This window comes from Synchiropus splendidus, chromosome 1 (assembly GCF_027744825.2).
Source record: "Synchiropus splendidus isolate RoL2022-P1 chromosome 1, RoL_Sspl_1.0, whole genome shotgun sequence".
NCBI lineage: Eukaryota > Metazoa > Chordata > Actinopteri > Syngnathiformes > Callionymidae > Synchiropus > Synchiropus splendidus.
The window spans coordinates 17,813,559-17,832,911 of NC_071334.1; the positions used below are offsets into that span (position 1 = coordinate 17,813,559).

General features: G+C 42.9%; 1 protein-coding gene across 4 annotated transcripts in view; it reads right to left on the bottom strand.

Annotated features, from left to right (window-relative positions):
• The window catches only part of lnx1 (ligand of numb-protein X 1), a 33,186-nt gene extending 14,684 nt beyond the window's left edge, over positions 1 to 18,502 (bottom strand). For 2 of the 4 annotated variants that reach the window (XM_053877583.1, XM_053877574.1), the window contains exon 1: positions 9,560 to 10,210. In XM_053877583.1, the coding sequence (XP_053733558.1) occupies positions 9,560 to 9,651 (92 nt within the window). In that variant the 5' untranslated portion in view covers positions 9,652 to 10,210. Of the gene's footprint in view, positions 1 to 9,559; positions 10,211 to 15,168; positions 15,637 to 18,277 lie in introns of those variants that run through there. The other 2 variants (XM_053877565.1, XM_053877567.1) reach the window with 2 other exon arrangements.
• Between the last annotated feature and the right edge of the window lie 851 nt (positions 18,503 to 19,353).

The window sequence follows — 19,353 nt, forward strand, 5'->3', positions numbered from 1 at the left end:
ACTGAGTGAAGTGGTTGAACAGGGCAATATTTCAATTACGCACTGAAGAGTGGGCTGCTACAGTGAGAAGAGGCCAAAGGAGTTCGTCTGTCACTCACTATCAATTAGGTGAATTAATTCTGCATGTAGGCAGAAGAAAGTGATGATACTCAGAACATTACATTTTAAATTACCGTTAAGTGAATCGCTCCATCTTGAGTCATCATTACTGCACTTCTTTCCTTTAACCACATACGAAATATATCTTGGGATAAAACATTTCTTCAACACCCCAGGATTAATATCTGGAGCAGCTGTCCTTCCATGATAGAGATAAACTCTACCAATGTGTTTCTAAAGTCCATGTGCGTCTCTGTACTTCTACTAACACGACCACTACTAAACTTTCAAGCGACCTCACCACAAGTTACTTAACGCTAGTGCGAAATGCACATTTTCTGCATCGACTTTTCCGGATAGTGATAGTCACTGAAATGGAAGTGGAATAGGTGTTGAACTGAGCCATAATAAAGCATTTGCAGCGCATATCCATGTAGAGCTCATTATTAAAAGATGACTGCTTCCTTCTATGTGAAAAGATGGGTAATATAAATCCCTCATCCGTGCTTTCAGAAGAAACCCGAATGAAGTCATGTCATGCCAAAAACAACGGCAGAGTTTACTATAAAAACAGAAACCTCTGCTCAAAGCCAGCTGACACAAGCTATTGTACAACCTGCTGACATCAGCAGATTGTCCTTCTTGTTCCTTGTTCGGTAAAACTCTTTCAGAACTCCCACTTTAAAGCAATGCAGTCTATTTATAGTGGATGCAGGGGGGTCTGTCCGTCCACCAACATCCATTCATGACCCTTTAATTCCTCAGAAGTGACTGAGTCAAACTAAACTCCCTGCACCTTTTTAATCAAGTGATCACATGATCACAACACAAGGTGTCATAGAGAGGTTTGTCACACAAATGCAGTTGCAGTGGCATTACTTTACTTTAACTCTATCCTCAAGTGAGGACGAGGAAACCTTTGTGTGCCACTGCATACAGCAATATGCAATGGGATGTTGCTTTTAGTTCAGAATATGACATGAATGCTCTCTTTTTACTTTTGTAAGAAATATTTAGAGCTGTTTTAACAGTCGGTACCAGACTCACAAAAGGATTCCATTCCTTTGTTGCAATAATTTGGATTTCGCTGCAAGTTACATCATACATACCACTCAACTTTGCTAATGCATTTGTAAAGTGATGATATTGGGCGGACATTATCTTCCTAAATATTTGAGACGAATTCCTGTTTATTTATTCATTCAGATACACAAAAGAAAACTCAGTGTTTGAAGCAAGTGTTGTTGAGTTCTTTGTCATTGATGGATACATTAAGAAGCAGAAAACATATTGCAGTCCATTTATTTTGCACTCATCTTTATAATTTATGCTGTTCGAAAATTGTCTGCATGTCATGTCTACTTGGATCCAACATCATTGTGTCTTTCTGTGAATTAGTTGTTTTTCCCTTTGTCACTGAATCTAAAAGTCACTTCTTTCTTGGTCATGAAAAGTAAAAGTTTTATTTAGTATTTTATTTCGATGATCATGGCTCATGACTGTTTGGTTTAAGTTGAGATGGCAAGGTGTTTCGGAGGGAAGCCTTGACAATGTCTGATGCTAGCTAAATGTTTTTGCAACCAATACCAGGCTTCAGTACTCGTATTTGTACTCATAGAATGGCCACTGTTACCACGAAACCCATACCACGTTACGGCAGCGTGCAGTTTTGGAATATCAGTTTATGACAATTTTGCAAAATTTGTTTGTACTGCAGTGAAACCCATGTACAAGAAAAAATATATACTGAAGAATGTTGTCAAAATAACACTATATATGGAAAAAATTTAAAGTAAAAAAACTCAAAGTAACTATATGTGTAAGTACAGTCTTATTGGTAAGCTCTTGAGTCATTACTCGATTCGGTAAAAACTGGTATCAGAGCGTCTCTAGTTTTTGTGCAGTGCCGGCAAATGCTAGTTCTGTCCATTATAATAAACATTTTACCACCCAAAATAAAGCAACAACTTTTGTTACATGTCATTTGTGATGTGTCTGATGTAGCTAAAGAGGTGCGCCCTGTCGTGATACGGTTTAAATCAGGGCGCTCAATGAAAAACATACTCAGGACCATCACGATGAAGGGAATGAAAGAAACAATTTGACGTGAAAGTCAGACATTATGTCTTGTGCCAGGTCTATAAATAGCTTCGTCCTATGCTTTACACTCTTTCAGTCTTTAAGTGCTGCCATTTCTCAGGCACTAGAAGTCTGTGCGTTTGCTTGACGCCAAATGAGATTAAAAGAAAATGAGGCCGACGGTCACCTCTTGTTCCACACACCAGGGTGGTCTGACAACTTCATAACCGGGGAAAGAAAACAGTTTAGACTTTATATCACTGACAAAAGGATTATTGCTCTGAGATGTGTTCCTTCAAATGCCTACAGCTTCCCTGATCCACTTCCATTTGTGTCAGCAGGCACTTAAGTAGCACTTATTTTCATGGGAAATATTTCCATATTGATTCATTGTTTCAGCTGAATAACTTAAAATGATTGGGTGTGGTGGTACCACGTTTTATGCAGTGCACACTGCACAATGTTAATTTGGAACAGAGCTTGCATTAGTGTAGTTGTTGATGCTCTTTTTTTTTTTTTTTTTTTAATATTTGCTCTTATTAAAGGCAAATGTGTGTCAATCATATGAGGGTCATCCATCAGCAGTCAAGTTCAGCTGGAAGCTGCTGCATTGTCTGTCTAGTCGCTCACGTGGACTAGCAGCTATATATAGAAACTAAAAATCCAATAACTGACACGTGGACGACATGGCACCGCTGTCTGTCGTCTTTTGGAAAATGAAATCATAGTAATGTGAGGCAATTTGTGAAGTAAATGAGTGGGAATTATGCCAGCAAGCAGTGTTTCTAAATTAATCTGCTCAAGGGCTAAAGCTCCAAATGCAAAGACAATATAGGCATTAGCTTTAGTTCCAAAAACCCAGCTTGCATTTTTGTGACGTTAAATGCTTAAAATACATTTGAACAATGTATTTCCAATGTATTTCAGGGCTGTTAATCCATTCAACTCACATTTTTGAGGTTAGATTTCATGACCTTTTAAGACACAGCTCAACACATTTGTCTTGTCACATTGTCTCAATTGTAAAACAAAAGCCAAACGTCCGATCGTGCCAGTGGAAAAACAATTAAGCGACATGGCGTAACATGTCCCTTGACAGCCAGCACCGGTCGCCTTGTGATGTGAAAACAAACACCAGCTCACAACTTCCCAAAGCCCCATGAGGTTCTCCAATCCTCTTTTCGAGTGAGTGGATTATCCTTCCTAACCCAAATACTCTCCCGACTCCTGATACGACTGATAAAGACAATCATCCTGGGTGACAGACCAAAAATCACCTGGGCTGAAGAGGCAGATGTGGGAAAGTCTAGAACACATTACCAGTTAGGACTGCTCACGGAATGGAATACCCGTCACCAATTCAGCTTGTTCCTCATGAGTGCATATTCCACCGTGGCCTCATTGTGAACGTTATCCGACGACAACTATGGCTCAAATTGGGATCACTGGTTCGATGAATGTAATTTAAAGATACATTTAAAAAAGGGAGGACAGTGAAGACCTCAAAAATACATAATGGGAATCAATTTACTTTTGACCAAGAGGGCTGTATTAATACTCCTGCACCTACTCCCACGTCTGCCTTCTCATTGTTTCAGTCCTTGTATTACGTCCTTTCGCGACACTGCTGTTTTTAGATTTAGGTGTGTCACTCGTTTAGGGAGGGTTCAGGCTATTTGTGGGTTTAGCACTCAAGTTCATTTCCCACTGAAATAATTCTCTCATCTGTCATCCAGCTATATCAGTGTATGATTTAAAGATGTGATAATCTTTCCTGCATCAACGTGTCCTGAAAATGCAGCAAAATGACAAAGAACCGAAAAGCACCGGTTACATAAGCCTCATTACAAGTTGTGCAGGAGAGTTGTGTGTGCAGCTGCAATGAGCAAATATTATACACCCTGGCAGAGGAGAGCAAGTGTCTATCATTCTCTGTGGTTCCTGAATTTCATATTGAATGTGTGTTAGACAGAGCTGCAGAATGAAACATTATAAGAATAGTAGTTTAATATTTAGCCTGTTTTAACTTACTATCAGATGAACCTTCATACCAGACATACTTTGTCAAAGTACTCTTTAGATATAATTGTTTGACAGTACAAACTCTGCGGTGTAAGTCATACAGCAATGCAAGAACCAATTCTTCAGTCACCCTGAAAGAGCGAGGCTGTTAACTCTTCTGATTCTATTTCTTTCACTTCAGTACTGCTGTCAAACTGATTTATTATTCTTGGCAAAGGTACTTCAATATTTTATACCTGGGGACATACTCAAGCGACTCACACGTGGACACACATTTGAGCAACCAAACAAGTCAGTCTATGCTTGAGTTGAATATTTTTTGCCTGAATAGAAAACAAGATCAATCATTCCTTTATCACACATTGGGGACACGAAGCACATTTTAATGGGTGGCTGTAGATGGTGATGGATTGAATGAAGGGACGAGAGAGTGACATGAAGACAGACGGTAGTAATCCAGTTAATGATGAACCAGAAGGGTGTTGATCAGAGGCATGATGATTGGATGCGCCTACTGTGATGGGTAAAGCCAACTGCTGCAAGAAAAGGTGGCGCGCCTGCTGCTTGAGGGGAGATATTTCACTGAGAGGACAAAATGGAGTGGCAACTCTTGTGTGGCAAACTCTGTTTCGCACACAACAGATTACTTTTGTTGCATTTTCCTATTGTGCTTTCGCGCAGTGGCTCAGCAGGTTTGGCGTGCTCACTATACATGAGCGTCGGGAGAAGGATTCCCAGGCACCAAGGAGTCAGGGCGAGGCAGCCCAAACTCTGAGTCATGGCTTTTCAACCAATCAATACTTACAATCATTTGTCGGGCCCTGACCTCATGATCGCAGTGGTAGTGTCCGGTTTCATGCAGTCAGAAAACATTGTGCTCAGCCAGCGCACACACCCTCAGTAAGTTCACCTCAACAGCTGCTGTTTCTCCCTGGCGTGCAGTGAAACACTCAGCGTACATTTTGCTCACTGATGTGCAGACGACTCCTGTACTCCCTCTACATCACAGCACATGTTCAGAGAGAATTCCCACCAGGCTGCTGCCCCAAATTCCTCTTGGCAACATTTAGCCTATATCCCTGCCTCCATGCCATCCTCGTGCCTTGCTTCTCCTCCGTGTGCCATGGCACAACTCCCATGATAACTTCTTTCTTTGGTGAGTCCAAGCCAAAGCACCGCCACCTGGTGAGGCGGTGTCCGCGCGAGAGATTACACTCCTCTGTTGTCCGTTACACTCTGCTGGCTTGCTGCTCTATACAGAAAGTCTGCTACAGATTAGTCAGCTGCAGACTGTCAAAAATATTAAACACATCAAGCGTCAAAGACACGCAACATCCGCCCAGCTTGGCAATGTGCAATCTGGACACCTATTTTCAAATCGCAACAGTGTTACAGCACAAGAAAGTAGGACACTTGATGTAAATGATTTAAGATGGCTACACTGTAGCGGATGGTTAAAAAAAGAACTTTTCAAGTTGATGCACAAATGCATTTAGCAACAAACACACTGAGCTCAATCCCGACTTTAAACCCTCTTGGCTTGCTGACACTAATTCCTGTTCACCTTGCAGCATTTCTGCTTCAACACATCTGACAGCGATGCTCTGCTTAACTAAACACTCCGACCTGCTGCTCAGTTCTCTTCATGAATAAAGGAATACATACATAATGCATCTGCTCTTTTGTGAGTCGCTGGGCAGACCACACATGTTCATTTACACATGTAAATGGGTATTTTTGTTTCATGTGCATTAAAGCGCCGTGTTACATGCAGGTCTGCTTGTTTGTTGGCGGAGGTTGGTGTGTCCTCTACAGCCTGGTGTCCTTGCTTTGTTTCAGTTTTGATCTGGTGTCTACAATGCAAACAGCTGCAGTTCTTGTTTTCATGCAAAATACCAAATAAAAATGAAACTTTTGGTTACAATGCACATCCGGCGTAAAGCATGAACGTCACTTTTGAAGTAGATGTTTAGTCATTTTTGGAAGTGGGTCCAGATGGCGCTCTAAATCTGAACTGATGGCAAAAACTGTAAAAAGTGTTGAGCTGGCAAACAGGCATCTTCTCACATTAGCTGGAATTGGTAACACATGTATTGGACACAATCGTAGAAAAAGTAAAATAAATGCATCTCCAAACGTATTATGTTTTATGATAAATCTTCTAACATGCATGTTCCAAACTGAAGACATTCATTGTGGCGCGAGAGAGTTTAAAAAGTGCAAATTCAATTCAGTACTAATTTAAAGTGTACTTCAAACAGGACTACCACCAATGCATGTTGGCACGACTTCAAGTTCTTCCACAGACAGTTCTCTGTCATCTCAGATGATTCATGTATAATCTAATCTAATCTGGAAAATATACAGAAGAAGAAAAAAAGACGTAGGAGGAAGCACATTTGATAAGACATGTGAAAGCAGATGAAAACAGTGTCTCGATACACTATGTGTCTTTATACATAATAATTATGTTAGGCCTGAAACTGGAACTGTGTAGTAAATGGTCCCCAAGACTTGGTTTGACACCTTTAACTCCATTGGTTTTGTGACCTTGGACAGAGGTTACACACATACACTAGCGTGTGCTATCTTTGTGTGGACATTTCATTAACTTTCACGCTTTCCCCAGCCTAATCGAACCTAAACCAGGACTCTTAACCCAATTTAAACCCAATTCTGAACCCTTAAATTGAAGCTTAATGTTGCAAAAATGTCCCCACAAAGAAAATTGCATCACAAGCAGATGTGCTTCCAAGAATTGGTCAGCACACGTACAGCTAAACCAACAGCACACACACACACACACGGAATTTGGGTGAGAAAAATTATGCTTAAGATCGTCAAATAACTCTCAGTTTTAAGTAAACAATGAGCAAAAAATGAAACTGCTTTGCTAATTCAATAAATAATAACTTTTGCAACAGAATGACAAAAAGCAAAGATTTTCTGACTAAATAAAATAAAACACTTGAGGGCAGCCTAGTGATTTCATTCTGCGATTTTTGCAGGAGCAACAAAGCAGGTTGGTTTCCTAATCTTTGTCGATCTCGGAGCCAGTCTCCTATTGCTCAGTCAACGCATCTCAGCATCTGAGTACGGCGAGTCAGGAAGAGCTGCCTCATCGCTGCGCAAGGATTAATATTAAATCCAAACAAAAGTCTAATTAGTGAAGCAGGCAGCAGACACACAGAAGTCATGAGGCAGCGAGGGCAGGTCACGGTCCGCCGCGGCGAACCTGGCAATAACAGATATCTCAGATTGTTCACATCCAGGCAGCGCGTGGCAACAGGGTGGCTAATCCTGTTAGGATGCGCCCATGCTGAAGGCGTCCGGAGCACTCGGAGGGCACGCGGCTCGGGGTGATCAAACACCTCCTTGATGAGGACGGAATGGACACGGGCTAAGCTAATCACTGTGTTTCGGAAACTGAAACCAGAAAGTGACTCGGATGAATCATGACTGCTTTCTGACTCGACCACCAGGGAGGTGGTGTGGGCTGCAGGATGAAAAGGGCATTGCCTCAGTGTTCGTGAGAGATGATTAGAGAAGAATTACATGGATTAACCCTCACCACAGTTCTTCATACATTTTTTCATGTCAAACTTTGTTCCTCATTCCGTCCAAATGAGTCACTGTCATTATCGCTTGATGCTTGTCACAACCGTCCAAGGACAAACTGAAACTGAGCTCTTGTTTTGTGCAGGTTTTTAATGACTTCTGATACTAGAATGACTGTAATTCTATTAAACAGTTAGCAGTTGTAGCTCACCATGACAGTCAGTACAAGCGCGTGTGCGTGCACATTAACGTGCAAGCAAGACAGATTGCTCCTCGCTCTCATCTCTCCCCACGCAATGTAATCAAACCTCACTGTGGTAATCACTGAAATTGACAGAGAGACAAGAAAGCAATGGACGCAGGAAAGATGAGTGGAGAAACGAAGCCTAACAGAGGCGGTGGTCATTCAGGTGAGTCGGAGGCTGCTGCTGTCAACGGAGTGGATAAAGATAAATGGTGTGCCACTGCTCTCTAGCCAGGCAGAAAAACACAAGGTCCGTGATCGCCAGCTACGGCTTTCTCTCCCTGTCATGTCATAATCAGCTGAATTGGACACTATGTGGGCTCCATTTCTACACTCAAGGAACGAAAATAGCTGCTGTCAAAAAAACCATGCAGCCCGCTGGTTGTCAGTGTCTTGGAGTTATCTGGTAGATGAAAGGTGAGCTCAGGAAGTGGCTGCATCCCCTGCTGACACCTCTCATATCTCCTCTGAACTTCCCCTGACTATCATTCACTTCACTTTCCTTCTTTTTGCTCTGCTCATTCTCCATTTCCTTCACACCACCACCCCTCTTTTTGGCACCCACTGCTCCCACTATGAGCTCTTGGAGTCAGCGGGAGCTAAAGCTTGACCCAGAAGAGAGAAGACATCATGAAAAGTGAGGGAATTTGTAAGGCACTCCATTCTTCCATGTCATCATGCTGTATAATGGGACACTTTTTCTATCTGGAGAGAAGCGGAGTCTGTTTGGGGATCAGAGTCTTGGCTTCACACAGAGCTTCTGAATATGTATGAAAATAAGTCCTGAGAGGCTGATGGGCACTTGATCTTTAGACTTTACATGGCTCTTGCCTGTTGAAAGTTGAAGTGTGCTTCCTTCAATAACTACGATGAATTCTGTTTTAAAATATTGAATGCTGACGGAGTGGTGTGCCCACATACAATTGCTGATCTCGATCTGTCCCCATCCTGCTCCATTTCATCACAACATTGACTGCCACAACCCCTCAACAAGGCTCCTAACACCCTTACTACCTTGCTGATCTACACCACAAATGCAGCTCTCCTCTGACGCTCATTCAAGGACCACCTACTCCATCATACACTGAGAGCCCAGCCATGCTGCCCTCTGTTACTCAATCCAAAATGCATCTGTATGTCTCTTAAGCCATACCAGGGACATACAAACACACCCTTTTAGAATGGCCTCGCACCAGCCATGTCTTGCCTCAAAGGTACTTACACTTCATTGTAAAATCACAGTGGATGCGTGAAATGAGTCGCCGGGTTTTAAAACCAAAATTCCATCCACAACAGACAGAAAAAGGTAGCAAACACTTGGTCACACAGAAACATGACGCTGCAGTGCTGCCCTGTAGTGCCCCAAACTATACTGGACAGCACAGAGCGAGCCCCACACCATCCCACAGCAACAGCCAATGACCACAGCGTCGGGAAGTCAAAACATTACGCCAACACAAAACACACCCTCAGCATGTGGAAATGCTTCAGCGAGTACACAGATGGCAGCAGGGATGAAGGGATGTGAATGAGAGGATACAGGCGTGTAGTACTCACAGCTCTGAATAGAGGATGTGCAAGTTGCCCAAATTATCAGTGTAGTTGGCCGGGCTGAGCCAGGGCAGCACCAACAGCAGCAGAGCCTTCATGGTCAGTCCGCCGCTCGTTTCTTCTTGCCTTTTTCTTCTCACTTTTCCCCTTTTCTTGTGTCTGTACTCACTACTCTTTGTCGCCCCTCTCCTCCCCCTCCGCCTCCCCCTCCACCAGCGCTCTAAACCTGGCCGTTCTGACCCCACTACCTCACCTGTCTTTCCTCTCAGGTCAGGCAGCTTACGTTCTGCTAACCTTCTTCTGCGCTCCCTGTCTACCTTTGCGAGCTCAGGCTTTTCTTCACGGCGGACTCCCGGTCATCTCAGCTGCAGAGGCAAATGGGCCGGTTGCCAGAGGTTGAAGTCTGAGCGTAAGAAGAGGCAGGTGCAGAGCAGAAGTCCCGGTGTAGCACAGGAGCAGGAGAAGAAAGTGCAAGAAGAAGAAGAGGAAGGAAGCCCATGCAAAGGTGGCACATTTGGAATACAATTTGAGATGTTCAGCCCCGTAATCTGCTCTGGGCAGCGGCGAGTAGTAAGAGGATTTGCGCTCGTATGCGTGTGTGTGTGTGGATGTCTGTCTCTCTTGGTGTGTGCGTGTGTGGATGTGTGTGCGTATATGTCAGAGAGAAGAGCGCAGGCTGTGACTTATACTGCAGCAGAAACCACTGAGGGGGGAGATGGAACAGACCAAACAGCCAGGGTAGGGAGGCACCTGCTGCTTCGTTGAGTGGCTGCATCCTACGAGCAAAGCGCCCAAATGCACACACAGCCCCAAACACAGTCACATGCACACAACCTCTGCAACGGAAGGGAGAGGAGGAATAAGGTGCCAACAAGGGAAGGGGTGCCTTTCCTCGGAACAGACACCCCTCCTCTTCAACATGGACTGATCTCTGTGCAGCAGATTGGTCTGATCGCTGAGAAGAATCTGCCTACATGTGTGGAGAGACAAATAGACAGCAGGACCAAAACACACTGGCAGTCAATATCCAGTAACAGGGAAGAGAAGAGTTTGCATGATCCCGTTGAAGAATTTGAAAAATGACAGGGCTTTAAAAGTGTTGTGGTGAGGTGCGATTCATTCATTCACAACGGCAAGAAACAAACATGTTGATCAACAAAGGAATTAACCACCACTGATTCAAGGCTCAGCTGCTCTGAATAAACAGCACTGCTAACGAACCAGACACATATTAATGGTAATTACACGCCGATATATCTGTGTGTGATTAAACACAACTGCAGTTGCTACTCATCAAGCTCATGTTTTCATCAGACAGATAAACATTACACGCTACTCTTGATTCATTCCTGTATTCTCACAGACGCAGATTTTTCTTTTCACAATTTTAACTTATTTTCATCATTTCTTAGTCCACGTGAGAATGATTACCTAAACCTGGAATGCCAGAGGTCATTACATTATTTTTACCACACGCATCTTCCAGTTGTGGCCCACTGACACTTCCATACACTTATGTGGTTATCTGATGAAGCCACAGTAGCTAATGTGAAACACCAGTTGTGTTTGTATCGTGGCTTTTAAAGCTCAGCATTCTGTGCTAATGTCGAGAAAAACCTATTCCATATTGGTCAGGTATTTATCTACATAAACCAGGCAGGCGGATCTCAGATTATTTATATGTGCCTTATCAGTTTTCACTGCATTCCATTGGAAAGATAACAAAATCCTCGAAGAGGCACATGGGTCACCAAATACAACACAGATACACTACAAGCTCAGCAGAAGATGAAGGTGAAAAACTTTCCAATAGACAATTTCTGTCTGCAGTGAAGAGGCAGGTTATGACAGACATGCTGGGATGAACGAGACGCGAGGAGAAGAAGGCGAAGCCTCCGATCAGTAGTGACTCACATGGACGTCTGGTCAGCCAACTCTCTTACATATATACTTGGCAGCATTCCCTCTATTGATGTAATGACTGAGAGCATAGTCTTTGTACTGTATGTATGTTTATAGTACGAGTGACTTATTTAAAACCCATGCTAAAGCCACATATTCATGGCAGGCATGTCATCTTCCATTGTCACATGAGGCGTTAATAGCACTTCTGAAGTTAACAGGAAATGAACCACATACAGTAGTAGTTGAAGTTAAAGACGACGCAAGTATTTTGTCCAAATTGTGTCAACTCTATTATTCCACTTTATTGGCAGGTAAACAGAGAAGAGGAAGACAACCCGTGTTTAGCCAGGAAAAACAATGTTCAAGTTCTATTTTCCATTTCATGTAGATCTAGATGAGACCAGATACTCAACAAGCTAGGAAACAGCAATGGTGATCAAAGAAAGAAGCAAGCTGTTTGAAAGTTACCAGACATGCAGCTATTATCAAAAGCACATTTATCACAGAGGGGAGATTCGAATTAAGATTGTGTTATAAAGCAGGTTTAAATTTTTCTCAAAGAAAAATGTAAAACCAAAAAAAGAAAAGAAGTGATATTTTCACCCACAGTTATGGCGCTAATTCATTAATAAGCCAGAACACATTTTCTTGCACTTTTCCTTTCCGACGAAACTTCCTTCAGGTTGTCAGCTTTACAAGTGAAAGGCACCCGACTGGTGTAAATACTCTGCCTGGATAAATATTTTATGGATTGGGTGGTTACGGTGCGGTTACAGGCTCAATCTGCTCCGTGTGAGCCAGTGTGTAAGTGTGCGGAAGTGTGCTAATGCATGTCTGCGTGTATACTGAGGCGTAAGTTGTTCTGTGGTATTTGAACAGTAGGCACAGAAAGACCACAGGGCACACAGGAAATGGAAATGTAATTGGATTGTGACAGGATGTCGTTTGTGGACATTCTGCCCCACAGGAGCCGTTTCATACATTAACTCCCGTTTGGAAAAACACAATGGTAACATGCTCTCACCTCATCATTCCTTTTCATTTTCCACCCACAGCAGCCAATTTCTCACGTTGACGCAAAGTAAAAAAAAAAAAAAAAACAGGGTTATTATTTGACAGAAGATACACCAACCGTAATGGGGTCTATATTTACTGAGGACAACTGCATGTACAGCTGCGCTGCGTGTGATTTGCCGACTCCCATGAATGTGTTTGTAATATCAATCAAAGCTTGTTTTCCCTGATTTGACGACACTTGTGTACAGAGGTAATAAAAATGTAAATGACAGGAATCTACCAGATACTCTCATTCCCTGTGCAAATATTCGCATTAGCTTTGAAGAATTCCTGCAAGTACAATTTAGACGCAGACGTTCATAAATATAAGGCGGAATAGAAATCAATTTCAGCCCAAGGCAGAACATCAGTAAAACGCAGACTTGAATCGCAACCCATTTTCTACGTCACATGAAAATGCAAGAGGGGAACAGATGCTGAACAAATGGGCCTTATGAGAAAACAGCATGTGATCGCAGCAATGAATACATCTCAATCAGTGCCTCGTATAAAAAAAAAGAGCCATGAGAATTGGCAAATAGTAAGAACACAGCAGTTACATGTTGTCTAACTATAGATCCATCCATCCTGTTTGAGCATGTATTTTGGGTTAGCATCCATCAGCCAGTGTGGAAGTGGAACCAAAGCATGATTCTGCTGAAATAGCTGCCAAATATTGAGCTGAAAATGGCATTGTGAGTGTTTGTCTTGGGGAATCGGATATGTGCTATTGGAAAGACGTGGCATGTGCAAGCCAAATCAAACAGGATAGAGGACGGTTTATTGGACCGTTTCAAAGCAAAATGTAGTTAATAAGCCTTTTAGCTCCTGAAAAAAACAGAATCATCCATCTTAAACCCAGAGTTTAATCGGGTCACTTCTGTTAGAAGACATAACCTCTTTTGTTATTTTAGCACAAAATATATTTATGTGCTTAAATGTGCTTCTTTTGAAATGTGTATATATTTTATCACCAAAGTAAAAGCATCAAAAATTCCCAAATTAAAAATGCTCATGTAGCCACACGAGTCGACCGCGAAGGTGAAAATGCCAGCATGGGTGTGGAGCAGGAATTCACAGCAAGTCTCAACAGGAACGACAGAGCAAACAAACCAGAGCAGAAACAGCACTGATGAAGAAAATAATCTTTTCTTGATAGTGTCTTTGAAACAATTCCACCCTTCCAAAAAGCTAATAAAGGTCAAGGATGATTAGATCACTAGAAAAACAGCGACCAGATGGCTCAGTTGTCTCAGTCATTACAACTCCCACCCTGCTGCGACATTCAGCATACAGCCAGACAAGCTGTCATGACAGTCACACATTTACAAGTGGAGGAGCAGAGAGCGGTGATGTCATGCAGAAAGTGTAGTATTAAAACTGCAGGCTCAGTTACTCAATCACGAAATGATGGTGGTCCCCACTTCTTAGACTCATTGAAAGCCTTTTAGAATCCAAGACATAACTGGATATTGATTTTGGTGTCACATGCACAAAACTCACTTTCATCTCATAGATTTGGAATGTTCTGAAGACTATGGTCCCTTCAATCCAGATCACTTAATAAATGAACATGGTAATGAAAATGAAAATGAACTGTGGGATACAGGGAGAACTGATAACATTTTGCTGTGAGGCTGCAGATCCAGCCCACCACACATCACCAGTAACACACACACACAACAACAATTCCGAGCAAGTCTTTTGGACTGTGGAAGAAGCCAGATAAGGACCAAGGTTGGCCGCCAAATCAGGATTGCCTCAAGCGGGACTGTGGAGGGATTTGACACGAAAGCCTTTTCAGGTTGCCTTTAATTTCTTTCTATCATTTTCTCACATTCTTTCAGCCCAGAGTCAGTGGTGCTGGCCTCATAGATCCACAGATTACACCCTCTAACTAGTGGAGAGCAGCTTTGTCCCCTTCGGGAGAGACCCCTGCAGCACCAGACCCTATTAGAACACTGCGAGCAGACAAGTGGAACAATGCAGAGATAAGAAGCAGAAGCAAAGGTGCAAAAGAAGAAAGGCGAGTCTTTTTTTTCTTTATTCTTTTCCTTGTGGATTCCTGTGTTCAAAAGTCTGCCTTTAACTGCTGTGTAATATGAGCTCTTTACTCTATGGAACGTTAGCATCCTTGTTTCGTACAACATGTGTTCGCTTTTCCGTCATCGTCCTAATGGATTAAGTATCTCTCCTCGCACACTGTGGGATAACATGCTGACAGTCATAATCCGCCCTTGCAGGAAAACTGTCTCTGAAAATGGAACCTCTGTGACCTCTCCTGGGAAGCTGTCAGTCAAAGGGACACTGATGTCACATATATTGTGAAGGGTCAGGTTTTGGACATTGTACCAGATGGAGTAAGAATAGAATTTTATTCCAAGCCAACCATGAGTATGTGCAACCAATATTTGGCCCCTCAATTCTGACATCCGATATGTGTCTGCTATAAGCGGAAAAAGTATTCCACTCATTTACAACTGCCATCTCAACAAGGACCCATTGCTGCGTTAGCATATGCCCGTTTATCCCAGACGCGGCATATAAACCCACTATATGGGTGTCACTTTTCTTGGTAGACTATGCTCTATGCATATGCAGCCAGAGAATTTGGACACAAGTGATGCACACACTCACCCCTGCCGCCATCATACCTGCTTTTGATATGGTCCTCCAGCTCACCGCGGGGCACGACTTCCGAGCAGTGGTCAGTGAAGGGGCAGGCGACGCTCAGCTTGTCCAGCAGCTTGTGCACCAGCAGGCTGGGTTTCCTGCAGTTCTGTAGCATGAGCGGCGCCCGGCAGACCGGACAGAAGTCGCTCTCCAGCAGGAAGCTGGTGAGGCATTCCTGACAGTAGGTATGGCCACAGGGCGTGTCCAATGGCTTGATGAGCGCCTGCAAACAGATGTGGCACACAAGGTCGTCGTCCACCTCCTCTTTGTAGAGATACTCGTGATTCTCCTCCTGCTGGTGGCTGTGACCACACGATGCACAAAGGTCAGGAGGTGGAGACAGTAATCCAAAATCAGATGGCGACAACGGAGGAGCCGACGCTTCGGCCATCTCTGCGGTCAAACTTCTTGGGTTTTAATTCAGGGATCCATGAGCAGCAGGTGCTCGTCTGTGAATGGAAACAGCGTGAAAGATCACTCAGAGTTTTGAGCTTACAGGGTGTGAAAATGGTAACAAGGATTTTTAGTTTATTGTTGCAATCTTGATTAACAGCACCTGGCTCACCGAAAAATCACATCACCCTGAAATGACGACGGAACATTCGTCCAAATCAGATCTGTAGAGACTGTGAAGTCATTTACATCGCTGCAGTGCAAACAGTGCTAATCCACCGTGGGGCACCATTTCAAACATGCCACTTCTTTGTAGCTGCGCTGGTGTAGACTGTGCTGGAGCGTGCCAGGGTCCACGTCATCTCCCAAACAGGCTCGCTTCTTCAACACATGGACACGAGCAGGTGGGCCCAGTCAGACACACATCACCTTGGCATATTATCAGTGCTCCATCAAGGTTCTGTTTCTGGATTCACATCCAGGTCTTGGCTCAATCATGAGCAGAAGCACAAACAAGCAAATCTATTTTAGGTTTCACCTGGAAATCCACATTATGAGCTACAGATTTCAGGACAGGCAAGTGTTTTTCTGGATAATGAATGTTCTTGTTCTCAAACCAGATGAACTGTCTGCTAAAAAAGAGACATCTTAGTGGAAACTATGAGGGATGGGTTCCGAAATAGAAGAAGCCTGGCAATTTCCTTTCTTCAGATACAATGAGGCAGGTTTTCAGTATGTAATCAGTTAGTCCTCTGAGGAACTAAACTCTTCTTGTAAGATGAATATGACTGGTGCGTCTGTAACCCTTTTGGTGAGTCAGATGACCAAGGCTAATAGGCAAAGGCTTAGGAGACTTAACAAAGATGAACTTTCGCCCTACAACACGCTAACAACCCTGATTCATCACATGCAGCGGCACCTGCTGCTTCTGAGGTCGAGTCTGATCCGTGGAGCGGTGCACTTTCATCACCACTCTGGGGGAGAATAAAGAGCAAATACTGGCCAGGAAGAAAGAAAGAAGCTTCATGGCAGCATTTGATGGATGTGTGTAGCACTTTGTTCTGCAAATTATTCTTCAAAAAAGTTGGTTCCATGGGAAGAAAATGACATACTTTCATCAGAAGACTATCAAAGGAGTAAACCTAGCACTGTGATGGACGAAACATCAGCAGCACTCAGGAGGTATGTTGCCATAATCATCAGGCACTGTGAGAAGACCTTCCTGGGTAGTAAAACGTGTGCACACATGCTCTGAGAAACACAAGCCTCCACACACATTTGCATGGGTGCAGTTGACACACCTCGGAGAAGGCGGGTTCTACTCTCATATAATAAAGACAGAATCACAAACAGTCATTCCGACACCCAAATGTGAATAAAAGTGAAATCTTGTTGACCTGAAGTCATCTCTTAACCTACCTGGATTATCATGAGTTAGTTGTATAAATTGCAGAATATTAGGTGTTGAAACAGTTGCCCTCAAGTCTAAGAAAGTTAATTATAATTGAATGTTCTGCAAAGTCAGCGTCTTTTCCAACATTTTAGTAAAAGAGCAACCAAGTAACACGGGGTCGATCTCTGGTTCAGTGATGTCAGTACACAGGGTCATACAGTGGTGTTTTGCTCTTAACCTGGGCCATTGATCAACCAGTTTACTTTCATAAAATGTGTTTCAGTGGCAACTCAGCGCTGTATGACACAGTTCTATACATCTAGCCCAGTTGTGATCCAAACTCTAGCTTTGCAGCCTACAGATGTTGAAATCAGTGGGGCTGCACTTTGGTGTTTTCTACCATCCAACACTAGCAACAACAAAATACATATTTTTTTTTTTTTCGTGATGAATGTTGTCATTGGATTCAGATTCAGACTTGGAGCACAAAGCTTTGTTTCGGCTGCATTATGAAGTGGTTTTCTGTTCTGACATCCAACCCATCCGACAGGCAGCACTACTACAGTAAATGGCTATTTGTAATTGTGTATTTACTTAGTGTAAAGCGTGAACAAAGAACAGCAGGTGAACAACATGGGTGCATGAGCAACGGCTGCCAAGATACGAGAGTACTCCACTACACAAAAAGAAATTGTTTTTTTTCTTCCAGGGCAGTAAACTAATGTTTTGGAACTTTACTGAAGGTCACCGTGTTCATCGTCTGAATGCAGCCATTCCTGGTGTTAACATGATGTAGCCTGTAGTTAGGAGCATGTTTTGAAGCTTACACACTCAAACATGATTTGTCCGGGCTTGTAGCAAAAGCTATGCAGTTTAAAGCTCCAAGTTTTTTTAAACTTGTCAGACAATGTATAACTGAATGTACATTTACATACAGAACTAAAACTGAGGATTACTTCTCCAAATGTCTGTCCTTTTATTATTTAGGTGGGCAGAGGTAGGAGTGTAGGTCTTAGCCACTTCAGGAACATCTGCTGGCAGATGTGTGTCACTAATACCATTCTGGCTCAGTGATTTAGTAAAGCTATAAGGCATCTGCTCAAGCTCGAAGAACAGCAGTGACATGTAAAAGTAAAAGTCACCACTTCCTTTCACACGCAAGTATCAACATGCAGGCAAGAGAGTTTCACTGGAAGTGGGTTCCATGACACAGAGGAACACAAAAGCTTTATCTTTGTCTTTGTCAATTTTGTTTAAAACCTAAATGTGTTTATATTTGGTTGATTAAGAGGTTATGTACTTACTTTGCTAACAAGGTAACCTTCAGCTGTGCGGCTCTCCTGGGCAGGTAGATCCTAGTTGAAAGTGTAATATTACACCTTCCTGGCAGCAGGTGAGTCCTCAGTAATGAGGACTTTGTCCCAGTCACCGACCACACTGATTGGCTGCTTCTCTGCTGTGAGGAAATGTTACCTGGCTGTTGGTCCTTAGGGAAAACTCCCAACCTGAAGTGGAGTGGGCAGCTAGCTGTGTGAGCTCAACTTCAACAGAGCAGGTGAGCAGGAAATAGCAGCGCAGAGGAGGCGGAGCCTGGGAATAGGTAAACAAGAAAACTCCCCAAACCTGCTCAGGTGGACTCAGAGCAACGACATGGAAATCAGTTATCAGTCATTTCTTGCAAAATATAATCGACAGCACATCTGTTCTCTGTAATTGGTTGGACAGTATCATCCAAAAAGAGTAAACACCCGACGACGCAGACTATTTAAAAAGCAAGGCTGAAGAATAATATACCACGTCAACCTATTAATGACAGTCAGAGGTCTTTTCCCACTGTGCTCAAAGAGAAAAAAAATGGTATATATCTTGATATAGAGACACCTTCATCTTTCTTGTAACTGTTTCGTAATCATCGTCTAGACACTACGATGGAAGAGCTTCAATGCACCTGGATAAGTGTCATCAAACAAAGCTTTGATGCAGACATTAATATAGTAGTGTTGCTTAACAAATGGATTTAAATCAATGCAACTCACTATAACTAGGGTGTCAGAGGTGCCAACTCAATCACAGAGTGTGCAAAAGAATGAACAAATAAAGGGACAAAACATCTCTAGTGAGGCAAACGTCACAGCTTTTACTGTTGTGGCACACTATGGGACTTGTAGTGGCAGATGTTTTTCTTTATTTTTTTTACCTGATAGTATGTTGCAAACCAAGTATTATCATGTCCTGGTTGGTGCCTTATTAATACATGGCATAAATATGGACCGAAGTATGGAATGAAAAAGCTCTGTTTAATTATGACTGTCTAACCATTTATTTCTATAAAAACAGTGCTTGTCCTCCCAGACATTGGTACAGTATCTGCTGGTTATTA